This window comes from Oryctolagus cuniculus, chromosome 5 (genome assembly GCF_964237555.1).
Source record: "Oryctolagus cuniculus chromosome 5, mOryCun1.1, whole genome shotgun sequence".
Lineage (NCBI taxonomy): Eukaryota > Metazoa > Chordata > Mammalia > Lagomorpha > Leporidae > Oryctolagus > Oryctolagus cuniculus.
In genome coordinates this window covers 138730483-138743558 of record NC_091436.1, presented here as the reverse complement: position 1 = coordinate 138743558, position 13076 = coordinate 138730483, and the positions used below count along the sequence as shown (strand labels likewise).

Below are 13076 nucleotides of genomic sequence, written 5' to 3'. Positions count from 1 at the left end.
TATTCATACACCATTTGCGGACTTGAAGGTTTTGGGGGCTTCTCGGGTTCCTCACCGTTCCCAGTGTGGGGTCTCCCTTCTGAATTTTTGGTTCATTTTGGTTACTGACGGGGGCCAGCATTAATTAGAGTCCCAGTTTGAGCTTCTGCCTGTGGTTGTGCCACTAAATTCCTCAACACCTTTATTGTAAATGTTAAGGAGTGGAGAGCTCACAGGGTGGGGCGGGCTGCTCCGGCTTCTTGAACAGCAAACAGGCACCACAGCTGTTTGGCAGGGGTCCTGGTGAAGCACATTGTCTGGGCAAGCGGAAGGGTTGAAGCCAGATTCTGGTTTAGCTCCTGTAAAACCGCGGGTTGTTTGTTAATTCACCCATTCAGGTTTTATCCTAGAGACCAATGCCCCGCGTGTCTCCCTCTTGTTTTAACAGAACATTTAGTAATTTATTTTGCCCTTTTGGCCTTTGTCCTTTGGGAGATGGCAAGATCCCCTGTTAGGCGCCTGAAATGAAAAAGTGAGGGACGTTAAAGTAACAGTACTGAGTTCACATCCCATGGAAAAAAATTAACCCATTGCTAGAGCATATTTTTAATTTATCTTTTTTTAAAGATTTATTTATTTGAAAGGCAGAGTTACAGAGAGGCAGAGGCAGAGGGGGGGGGTGTATCTTCCATCCGCTGGTTAACTTCCCTATGGCCACAGATCCAAAGCCAGGAGCCAGGAGTTTCTTCCAGGTCTCCCTCATGGGTGCAGGAGCCCAAGGACTTGGACCATCCTCTACTGTTTTCCCAGGCCATACCAGAGAGCTGGATCAGAAGAAGAGCAGCTGGGACTCAAACCAGCACCCATATGGGATGCTGGCACTGCAGGCGGCAGCTTCACCCGCTATGCCACAGCGCCGGCCCAACTATACCATTTTGTCTTCTGCACAAGTGACAGGAGGCAGTTTTTGATGATTGTCTACTTCCTTTCAATTGGCATTTTCAGACTCTTTCTCTTACCCCCCTCTCCCAACCCCCCACCCACCCACAATCAAAACACTTCTTTCTGGGATCCAAGGATATCCAATAGTTTATTTCCACATTTGCTGATATAAACCCATATTGCAAGAGATAACAATTCTGCGGTGTGCAGGTGCACACTTGTGCAGGTAGAGAATACTTTGGCAATCAGATGCAGCTCCCAAGTGAGTCACCTCCCCAGTCTGGTCAGACAAGTCAAACCTGAGGAATTTTCCATTTCTCTGTATGGTCTCTGGCTGCAGATTCCCCCACGCTTTCATCCTCAATGCCTAGTGTTATAGACCCTAAGTCTCACCCCTGCCTGTGGAATCTTTCTCACCATCCACCACCACCACCACTGGCACTTCTGAATTCTCTTCTTTCTACTCCACAAATTTGCAATTCAGAGTTTGAAGCCGATGGCATCTAGCACATCTCCTTCGGCAGGCAGGCGGGGTGATGAGGCTCTGCTACTGCTGCTGCTGGGGTGGCAGAAAACCTCCACCGGGCGTGTCCTCCGGGAACCCGCCGATCGATCGTCTACTCCTGTGGTCAAGTCTACAGTATTATAGTTGACCTACTTTCTGTGTACCGTTTGTCTCTATGGATTGACCTGGGAAGCTACACATCGACATTCCGTGTCTGTTTCTCGACAAGAGGGTCATGTGGATTCTGTCTTTTGGGCTGGATGGTTCCCAAGACAGAAGCCCAGTGACGGGCTTGATTGCTATCTAAGGTGACTACAAGAACCCCAGGAAGATTTTAATCTGATTAATTATAAAGTTAGACTTTTTAAGATGGGTTTGGAGTTTAGAAGATGGGTGGGCTGTCAGGTACTTTTAGGGGGGAAGGGGACCAGCGAGAAGAGGGCAAGAACAGTGACTTCCACAGCAGCGAGAGGGTTCGGGGGGCAGCGCCTTCCTCCACCTCATGTTACAGGATCTTCTTTCCTTCTCTCACCTTTTACTCATAGTTTCTCCAACAGTATTGCTTTCTCCTCGAGTGCATGCATTTGGTATAATTCTAAATTTATCCAGAAGAAAGCAAAAGAGTTAACATAGGAGGCCCACAGGCAGCTGTTCTTAAAAACTAAATTGCAAAAGCTGCAGTGATATGGGAGCCCTGATATTTCCAGCCACGTCAAAAAAACTAAATAAAACAACAACAACAACAACAACAAAAGCCTGGGTTTTTATCTGCTTGCTGCTTCCTTGTTGAAGCTGCTTTTCTTATCCTTTTCCAATCAATCATTAAACAGATAAGTCTCCATCTGCTTATCTTTAAAGCAGAATTATTGCCTGTTTCAGAATATGCACTCAGAAGTTTGCTCCGCCCACCCCTCCTTTTTTTTTTTTTTTTTTTTTTGCAGGAGATCTCACACTGTTGCATCTGACAACCCAGTCGTTCCTACTGAGGCTGGGAACCACTACCAGGAGCATCGAGTTACTTTCAGCTGAACCTAAAAACTGTTATAAGATCTCTAGGCACAGGCCATTCAATTCAAACTTTCCATGTTCACAGTGAGCACCAGGATCAAGGAGGTTCTGAGGCTTGATCTGGTCACCCAGATGACAGGTAAACTTCAGTGAGGGGACCTACGTGTCCTTGCACTGTTTTACAGGCTCCCTAACCTGAGTGTTTCATTCTCTAAAAGGAGGAAAACAGGGGCTGGCTGTGGCTCAGCCCCCATATGAGCAACATTCCAGTCCAGGCTGGTCTGCTTCTGATCCAGCACCCTGCCAATGCAGCTGGGAAAGTAGCAGAAAACAGTCCAAGTTCACGGGCCCTGTCGTCCACTTGGGGTACCCGGATGGAATTCCAGGCTCCTGGCTCCAGCCTCCAGCCTTGGCCCAGCCATGACTATTGCAGCCATTTTGGAGAGTGGATGGTAATGAAAGACCACTTAGTCTCTCTATGTGTGTCTTTCCCCCTCTGTGGGTACTCTGCCCTTCAAATAATAAAGGAAAGCTTTCAAAACAAACGTAAATAAGAGGAGGCAAACAAATAGGCACAGAGGAAGGGGGCGGGAGTAAAGCCAGGCCAAGGGAGCATCCTCAGCACCTAGGGTATGTGCCCCCCACAGTCTCCCCCTCCCCCTTCCAGCTTCTCCTAGCCCAGCCCCCACCTCCCTACAGAACAGGCTGGCAGTCAGAATCGGGAGAAACCAGGCGCAGCCCCGGGCCTTGGCAAGGCTGGGAGGTGGTTCACAGAACCTTCTGGATGCTAAATGTTGAGTCCTGACTCAGCCTGATATCCCAGGACAGGGGTGGGGTTGGGGTTGGGGTTGGTGCCTGGGGTGGAGTCCTTGTTTGTTGAGGAGTGTTCTAATTATAGCGACAGGACTGTCCTGCCTGCCTGACCTGAGGATTCCTGGCACCGCCAACAATAGGGCAAAGCAGACCAAGCCAGAGCAACTGGGACACAGGGGGCCGGGCCGGGAGGCAGGGCGCCGCGGAGCTGGGACCTGGAGCCCGCGCCTTCCGCGGGCCGCCGCCTCCCCGCCCCCTCCAGGCCCTGGGCCCCCTGTGGACCTGTGGCAGGGAGCGGCTCTGCATCCCGGGCTGCCCGGAAGCCGCCTGTGCACCTGCCCCTGCTCCTCCGCGGTGCCCTCTCCCTGGCGGACACGGGTGGGCGGGCCGCGTGGGGCGAGGATTCCGCCCCTGCCCCCACTGCGCCCCGCTTCAGGAAATGTCCGTTTGGGTAGCGGTGCTAGGAGAAGGAGAGGGGCCGAGCTGCACGGGATCCCCCAGGGATACCCAGGGGGCACCCCGAGGACAGGCGCAGAGACCACCTAGAGGGGAGACCCCAATCCCGGCTCCTCACTGACGCAGCCCCAGCTTGACTTTGAGCCCCAAGCCCTGCTCCTTGCCACTTCTCTCACTTTTAAGAAAGTGAATTTTAGGGGCCAGCTTGTGGTTAAGCCCACCGCTGGTTTCCTCCACTCTGGTCCAGCTCCTTTCTAATGTGCCAGGGAAAGCCCAGGTGGGAGACCAGGATAAAGCTCTGTGCTCTTGGCTTCCTTGTAGCCATTTGGGGAGTGACCAGTGGTTGGGAGATCTCTGCCTCTGTCTCTCCCTCCATCCATCTTGGTTACTTTTTTTTTTTTTTTTTTTTGACAGGCAGAGTGGACAGTAAGAGAGAGAAACAGAGAGAAAGGTCTTCCTTTGCCGTTGGTTCACCCTCCAATGGCCGCCACAGCCGGCGCACTGCGGCCGGCGCACGGCACTGATCCGATGGCAGGTGCCAGGTGCTTCTCCTGGTCTCCCATGGGGTGCAGGGCCCAAGCACTTGGGCCATCCTCCACTGCACTCCCTGGCCACAGCAGAGAGCTGGCCTGAAGAGGGGCAACCGGGACAGAATCCGGCGCCCCGACCGGGACTAGAACCCGGTGTGCCGGCGCACAAGGCAGAGGATTAGCCTAGTGAGCCGCGGTGCCAGTGTGGTTACTTTTCCTTTCAAATAAAAAAATGAACATTTAAAAGGAAAAAAAAAAAAAAAAAAGAAAAGGTGAATTTTGTGTAGCCCTGGTACTTTTCTCAGAATCTTTTCTTTTTGAAGATTTTATTTATTTGAAAGGCAGAATCAGAGACAGAGGCACACAGAGAGACATCTTCCACAGCTGGTTCACTCCCCAAACAGCCACGGGCCGGTGGGGGGGGTGGGGTTAAGGTCAGTCTGAAACCAGCAGCCAGAAGTTTGTTCCGGATCTCCCACTAGGTGCAGGGACCCACGCATCTGGGCCATCTTCCCCTGCTTTTCCCTGGGCACACTGGCAGGGAGCTAACCTGCCGCGCCACAGCAGTGGCCCTTTTTGTAATCTTTTGAAGATCAGGAATCTTTCAGGAGTATACAGTTATGAACAAAGCAGTATTCTGTGTTCAGATGCCTTATACAACTATTCTTAACTACCATGTCTCCTGCCTTCCGAGGACTAGCATAGGAAGACCTAGGTGCTTGGAATCAGGGAAGATATTTGATTTTTAAAGATTTGTGTATTTGGGGCTGGCACTGTGGCAGAGCCATTTAAAGCCCAGACTTGCAGCACCAGCATCCCATATGGGCACCAGTTCAGGTCCCAGCTGCGCTGCTTCTGATCCAGCTCCCTGCTAATGCACCTGGGAGGGCATGGGAGGATGGTTGAAGTCTTTGGGCCACTGCACCCAAGTGGGAGACCCGGAAAAAGCTCCTGGCTGCTGGCTTCTGGCCTAGCCCTGGCTGATGCAGCCATATGGGGAGTGAACTAGCAGATGGAAGACTTCTCTCTCTACCTCTCTTTACCTCTGTCTTTACAATACATAAAATAAATCTTTTTTTAAAAAAAGATTTATGTTGAAAGACCAGAATTGTGGCATAAGCCACCGTTTGCTGTGCTGGCATCCCATATGGGTGCTGGTTTGAGTTCTGGCTGTTCCACTTCTGATCCAGCTCCCTGTTAATGCACCTCGGAGGGCATCAGAGGATGCCCCAAGTACTTGGGCCCCTGCACCCATGTAGGACACTTAGATGAAGCTCCTGGCTGCTGGCTTCAGCCTGGCCTAGCCCTGGCTGTTGTGGCCATTTGGGGAGAGAACCAGTGGATGGAAGATATCTCCCTCTCTCTCTCTGCCATAAATACATAAATAAACAGAGAGAGAGAGAGAGATGTGTTTATTTGAAAGCATGACAGAGAGAGGGGGGAGAAAAACAGAGAGAGCCTCCATCTGCTTGTTCATTCCCCAAAAGCCTAATATGGCCAGCGTGGGCCAGGCCTAGGATAGGAGACAGAAACTCCATCCGGGTCTCCCACTGGGTGACAACGACTCAAGCCCCTGAGCCATCATTTGCTGCTTTTCAGGTGCATCAGCAGATAGCTGGATTGGAAGCAGAGTGCCCAAGGATTAAAGGGGCCCAGAGATATGGGGTGGGTGTCCCAAGAGGTGGCTTAGCCTGCTGTGCCACAACACCCACCTCAGGTATTCAAATTCCTTTCCACACGTATAGTTATTTTTCCTGATGCTCCTCTTTCTTAAAGTCCCTCTGCTACCCCAAACATCACTTCTTCCATAGATGGCATTGAATAGTTTTTGCTAATTCTACCATTCCCTCAACTTGACTTCCATGAGGTTATAAAGTGAACATACTCTGCTAGGGTACACAGGCAGGTAATAACTGTCAGTTTTTTAAACACATCTGGATAACCTTAACTGATCTGATGATCATAGGAGCTCTTTTCTCAACTCAAAGTTACTTTAATCTCTATCTCTTATGAGAAGTATTTGGTAGCTCCTTACCAATTTGCACCCCTTCCTAACCACCCTCTCCCAACCCCAAAGGAATAGTATTGGCTGCTGGCTTAACAAGTCACTCTGTTATCTTCAGGCCAGAGTCACAAATGCTACTGTAGGTCTAGTGGATAGAGGGCATCCTCTAACAACTGCTTGTACCCGAGACTGATGTACACTGTGACAAGATCCCCAGTGCTACAGTTTAACTACTGTGTGGGTGAACTGTGCCTCTATGGGCTCTATAGGAAAGGAAGCATCTCTTAGATTTCTTTTCCAGTTCTCCACTGCCAAAGCAGAGTGCACCTGTATGTGCCATTCCTGAAATTCTGCATTTTACTCAACATTCAGTGAAAGTTTGTTGGGCTTTGGGTTATGTACCAATAAATAAAGTGCTTTTATGTTATGTTGATAGTAGTGATTTTTTTTTTCAAAAGAAGTATTTACTTATTTGAAAGGCAGAGTTAGAGAGAGAGAGAGAGAGAGAGAGAGAGAGAGAGAATCTTCCATCTGTTGGTTCACTTCCAAATACCCTCAATGGCCATGGCTGAGTCAAGCTGAAGCCCGGAACCTGGAACTCCATCTCGACCTCTCATGTGCGTCCAGGGGCCCCAAGACTGGGCCATTTCCAGCTGCTTTCTCAGGCCCATTAGTACAGAACTGGATAGGAAATGGAACAGGCGGGGACTCGAATCAGTGCCCATATGGAATGCTGGCCTCACAGGCAGAGGCTTAACCCTCTGTGCCACAAGGAGGGCCCCTGTTGTACTGTCCTTTGTTGAAAAATTCACTAATATAAAATTAACCATTTTGAAGTGTGCCATTCACTAGTATTTATTTTGTTTTTATAAAGATTTATTTATTTATTTGAAAGGCAGAGTTACAGTGAGGCAGAGGCAGAGAGAGCATGAGAAAGCAAAAGCAAGAGCGAGAGAGAGAGGTCTTCCATCAACTGGTTCACTCCCCAGATGGCTGCAATGGCCAAAACCATGCCAATCTGAAACCAGGAGCCAAGAGCTTCTTCCAGGTCTCCCACACAGGTGCAAGGGCCTAAGGATTTGGGCCATCTTTTACTGCTTTCCCAGGCCATAGCAGAGAGCTGGATCAGAAGTGGAGCAGCCAGGACTCAAACCGGTGCCCATAGGGGATGCCGGCACTGCAAGCAATGGCTTTACCCGCTACACCACAGCGCCGGCTCTGTTCAGTGGTATTTAGTACCTTTACAATGTTATCCAATTATCACTTCTATGTAGTTGCAAGACACTTTCTTCCTTTCAGATACAACCAATTTTTATATTTAAAATGTTTTTTAAAGTTTTATTTATTTGAAAGGCAGAGTGATTAAAAAGGGGAAGGGGGACACGGGAGAGACAGAGATTTCCCATCTGCCGGCTCACTTACCAAATGGCTGCCACAGCCAGGGCTGGGCTGGGTTGAATCCAGGAGCCTGGGACTCTGTCCATTTCTCCTGCATGGGTGTCTGGCAGCCAAGCATTTGGACCATCTTGTGCTACTTCCCCAGGTAAATTCACAGCGAGCTGGGTAAGAGGTGGAGCAGCTGGAGCTCACATGGGATGATGGCAGCCCAGGCCATGACTTAAGCTGTTGCAATACACCAGTCCTACAACCAAGTTTCAAAGAGGTTTACTACCTAAAGCTGTGGAGGGCGTTACTTCTAGGATGTCTGCATACAGGGCATAAAGCTTCTCAAAGGCAAAGAAGTAGGGGTGGGCCTTATGGCCTAAAGGGTTAAACTGCTACTTTGCAGGTCTGTATTCCAGGTTGGAGTCCCAGTTCAAGTCCCAGATACTCCAGTTCCCCAGCAGCTCCTTGCTAATAATGCCTGGGACGTAGCAGATGCTGAGTTAAGTGTTTCAGCCCAGACCACCCACACGAGAGACCCAGATGAAGCTCCTGGGTCCTGGCTTCTGCCTGGTGCAGGCTCACTGTTGCATCCAACTGCACAGTGAGCCGGCTCATGAAAGATCTCTCTTGCTCCCTCTCTGTCACTCTACCTTTCAAAAAATAAACGTTTTTGTTTTATTTTTTAAAGATTAATGTATTGGATGGCACGGTGGCCCAATAAATGGAATGGAAGACTTTCTGTTTCTTCCTCTCTCTGTCTCTGTAACTCTACCTCTCAAATAAATAAATTCTCAAGAAAAAAAAAAAAAAACAGAGAAGTATCCTGTATTGCGATCAGTGGAGAAGGAAGGAGTGAATACAGAATCGCAGTGGTGGTGGTTGACAGGGAGGATAATTGTTGATGTGGAGGCGGAGGCGGCTTTCAGAGGGAGAAGGTGAGACCAAGGACTCTGAAGTGATAACACTCCCCAATTAGATGAAAGTGCGGGGAATCCCCAACCAGAGGCCGCACACGCAAATGGAAAGTTCCTCAAGTCCGACCCGTCTCACTAGACTACGTGCTGATTCACTCTGGAGCTGCGTGTGTCTCGCAGCAGCACGGCCTGCCTGCACAGCGCGTGGAAGTGCACGCGCGCGCGCACACACACCCACACACACACAGGATCCTTACCGCTTGCAACATAGGTTTAGATCAGCAAATGGTGGCATACATAATTGAACGTCCTTGGATCCCAACAAAAATATTTGGATTGTAGAAATGAAAGCAGAGACAGGCACAAAGAGACAGAGAGAAGAAGAAACACTGAGAGACAGCCAGGCAGTACCTGAAAATGCCAGCTGAGCGGAAGCAGGCTTCCTCCCGCTTGTGCACGATACGTGTGTGTGTACAGCAGAGGGTTTGATTTGTTCATGGGCGTCAACACTACTACAATGTCCCTCACAGTTTCTATTCGGGTGCCTAACCAGGGACCTTGCATCCCCACAAAGGATGAAGAACAAAAAAGGCAAATTACCAAGTGTAACTGCGTTCACATAGGAGGAAGGGGATACTCAGAGCATTGGTATGCAGGATAAAAACCTAAGTGGGTGACTTCAATGCCTGACAAATCACCCGGTATTACAGAGCTAGAACTGGAATTTGCCCTGCAACCCCTTCTGCCTCGCCCTCAAGTCTGCCAAAACCAGGCCCCCGACGAACCGTGGTGACCCACAGTATTGGCTGTAAAAGCCTGAACGTTCTGCCAAGCCAGCCACCACTTAGTTGCTTTTAGTCTGAAAGAGAACAGTGTAGATGACACGAAGGCAGATGATCGAACGGGGGGCTCAGGTTGATGAACCTGGGCCCCCCTAACCAAGGGAAAATAAACGAGGAATCAAAGTAAGGCAGAAAGGAGGGAGGGGCTGAGGGGACCAGGCTGGGGGTGGGGGGCGACAGGAGACACCACCCAGGCTTTAAAGATCTCAAACGTTCTGTGGAAATTTTTTTTCCTGCTAACCTCCGGGTCCAGTCACAGGCAAAGAGGAGCGACTCACTGAGCGCTACCTCTTACACCTCAGCACTCCCCGTCCTCGGTGGAGCCGCACCATCATCCTAACACCTGCTGTCCACGGGGTCGCAGGTCTTTTCTACTCCAAGCACCCTGGCCTCAATATTCCACACTGCAATGAAAAACAGTGTCCGAAATTACACTGCACCGTTCTCTACGGTTCCCACTTTAAACTATGAGGAGAGCGCTCTGCGGGGGTGGGCCGGGTGCGGAGGGAGGGGCAGAGCGCCCTCGGCCAGCGCCCCCCCCCCATCTGGACCCCGGGACGGCGACCCGAAGGCGCCCCTTCCCCGCCGCCCCCACACACGGGCCCTCAGAGCGGCCACAGCTCGCCGAGCGCCGTCAACTGAGGGAAAGCCGGGCACCCTCTGCGCTCTGGGAGTCCGCGCACCCACGGAGCCCTCAGTCCCACCTTAAACCGCGGAACCAGTGTCAGGGCCGCAGCCTCACCCGCCCTGCAGTTCCCGATTAACACTAAGGGGCCCGGGCACCGCCGCCGCGCAGGCCGAGCCCACAGCCGCCTCCCGCCGCGGCTCCCCCGCCCCGGGGCTCCGGGCCGCTCCAGGGACTCCCAGAAGCGTCTGGAAAGTTCCCTCCGCGGAGGGCGGGCGCCCCGGTCTCTAACGGGTCCCGGGGAGCAGGAGGGCGGGGCGCGAGCGAAACCCCTGGAAGATTCCTGACCGGCGGCCGCCCCGAGCTCGCTGATTGGCCGAGGCGGCGGCAGGCGGGGCGCGGCCGCGGCGGGTAAAGGCGGCTGCGGGCGCCCAGGGCGAACGACAGGACCCGGGCGGCCCCCGACAGCGGCTCACTGCAGCGCAGGCGACCACGACCCTGCTCGGCGGCCGCACCCCCAGCGCGAAGCCCGCGGCCCCACAGCCTCCGAGGCCCACTCTGCGCGGCGCCGTCCGCCTCCCGCTTCCGGCAAGCACCCGGCCCGCAGCCGCCTTCCTCGCCCGCCGGCCCCAGACCCCCGGCTCGGTGCGCGGCCGAGAGCGCGCGGCAGCAGCGCCATGGCCAAAGGCACGGCGATCGGCATCGACCTGGGCACGACGTACTCGTGCGTGGGCGTGTTCCAGCACGGCAAGGTGGAGATCATCGCCAACGACCAGGGCAACCGCACGACGCCCAGCTACGTGGCCTTCACCGACACGGAGCGGCTGATCGGCGACGCGGCCAAGAACCAGGTGGCGCTGAACCCGCAGAACACGGTGTTCGACGCGAAGCGGCTGATCGGCCGCAAGTTCGGCGACCCGGTGGTGCAGGCCGACATGAAGCACTGGCCGTTCCAGGTGGTGAGCGAGGGCGACAAGCCCAAGGTGCAGGTGAGCTACAAGGGCGAGAGCAAGGCGTTCTACCCGGAGGAGATCTCGTCCATGGTGCTGAGCAAGATGAAGGAGATCGCCGAGGCGTACCTGGGCCAGCCGGTGAGCAACGCGGTGATCACGGTGCCGGCCTACTTCAACGACTCGCAGCGGCAGGCCACGAAGGACGCGGGGGTGATCGCGGGGCTGAACGTGCTGCGCATCATCAACGAGCCCACGGCGGCCGCCATCGCCTACGGGCTGGACCGCAGCGGCAAGGGCGAGCGCCACGTGCTCATCTTCGACCTGGGCGGGGGCACGTTCGACGTGTCGGTGCTGACGATCGACGACGGCATCTTCGAGGTGAAGGCCACGGCGGGCGACACGCACCTGGGCGGCGAGGACTTCGACAACCGGCTGGTGGGCCACTTCGTGGAGGAGTTCAAGCGGAAGCACAAGAAGGACCTGAGCGGCAACAAGCGCGCGGTGCGGCGGCTGTGCACGGCGTGCGAGCGCGCCAAGAGGACCCTGTCGTCCAGCACGCAGGCCAACCTGGAGATCGACTCGCTGTTCGAGGGCATCGACTTCTACACGTCCATCACCAGGGCGCGGTTCGAGGAGCTGTGCTCGGACCTGTTCCGCGGCACGCTGGAGCCCGTGGAGAAGGCGCTGCGCGACGCCAAGCTGGACAAGGCGCAGATCCACGACGTGGTGCTGGTGGGCGGCTCCACGCGCATCCCCAAGGTGCAGAAGCTGCTGCAGGACTTCTTCCACGGGCGCGACCTCAACAAGAGCATCAACCCGGACGAGGCGGTGGCCTACGGGGCGGCGGTGCAGGCGGCCATCCTGATGGGCGACCAGTCGGAGAAGGTGCAGGACCTGCTGCTGCTGGACGTGGCGCCGCTGTCGCTGGGGCTGGAGACGGCGGGCGGCGTGATGACGCCGCTGATCAAGCGCAACTCCACCATCCCCACCAAGCAGACGCAGGTGTTCACCACGTACTCGGACAACCAGCCCGGCGTGCTGATCCAGGTGTACGAGGGCGAGCGGGCCATGACGCGCGACAACAACCTGCTGGGGCGCTTCGAGCTCAGCGGCATCCCGCCGGCGCCGCGCGGCGTGCCGCAGATCGAGGTCACCTTCGACATCGACGCCAACGGCATCCTGCACGTCACGGCCACCGACAAGAGCACGGGCAAGGCCAACAAGATCACCATCACCAACGACAAGGGCCGCCTGAGCAAGGAGCAGATCGAGCGCATGGTGCAGGAGGCCGAGAAGTACAAGGCCGAGGACGAGGTGCAGCGCGAGCGCGTGGCGGCCAAGAACGCGCTCGAGTCCTACGCCTTCCACATGAAGAGCGCCGTGGAGGACGACGGGCTCAAGGGCAAGATCAGCGAGGCGGACAAGCGGCGCGTGCTGGACAAGTGCCAGGAGGTCCTCTCCTGGCTGGACGCCAACACCCTGGCCGACAAGGACGAGTTCGAGCACAAGCGGAAGGAGCTGGAGCAGGTGTGCAACCCGGTCATCAGCGGGCTCTACCAGGGTGCGGGCGGCCCCGGGGCCGGCGGGGGCTTCGGGGCTGCAGGCGGCGGGGGCGGCCCTGGGTCCGGGCCCACCATCGAGGAGGTCGATTAGGGGCCCTTGGTGGGACACCCCACGTTTATTTTGAGAGGTGGCTGCGACCCCGGACTTTCCCTTCCCTTGTATGCTGCTGTGCCTCAGCTCTGAGCTCCATGTGTTCTTTGCATCGGGGACTAGAGTTTTCACTGCTGCTGAACTTACTGCTTCCAGTTTTAAATGTAGCGACGGTGTATAGTCATATTTTTTGCACATTTGTACTAATGAAGCCAATTTTATTTGTTACTTCAAGGAAAATAAACCTCCATAAATCTGAATGGTGTCTTGCTGGTTTCTCTATTTTATGTGGTCAGAAGGTGGTGAGCAGTTAGCTCACGGTGTGTGGAACTGAGGGCCTCCTGCCTCACTCATTCAGGACCTGGGGCTGGGCAAGGAAGGTTACGCTGCACTGTGATCCTTTTGATACAACTGAGTCCTTGGGTGAATGATTGGGTGTGGGTTTTGGGATGGGGGCGTGGCCAC

General features: G+C 54.2%; 1 protein-coding gene across 1 annotated transcript; it reads left to right on the top strand.

The window, feature by feature from the left end:
• The first annotated feature begins 10453 nt into the window (after window positions 1–10453).
• Window positions 10454–12871, top strand: LOC100354037 (heat shock 70 kDa protein 1B). Its single transcript, XM_002714283.5, has one exon. It carries the CDS (start codon window positions 10683–10685, stop codon window positions 12609–12611), a length of 1929 nt encoding a protein of 642 aa, XP_002714329.2. The 5' UTR covers window positions 10454–10682; the 3' UTR covers window positions 12612–12871.
• Window positions 12872–13076: the final 205 nt, after the last annotated feature.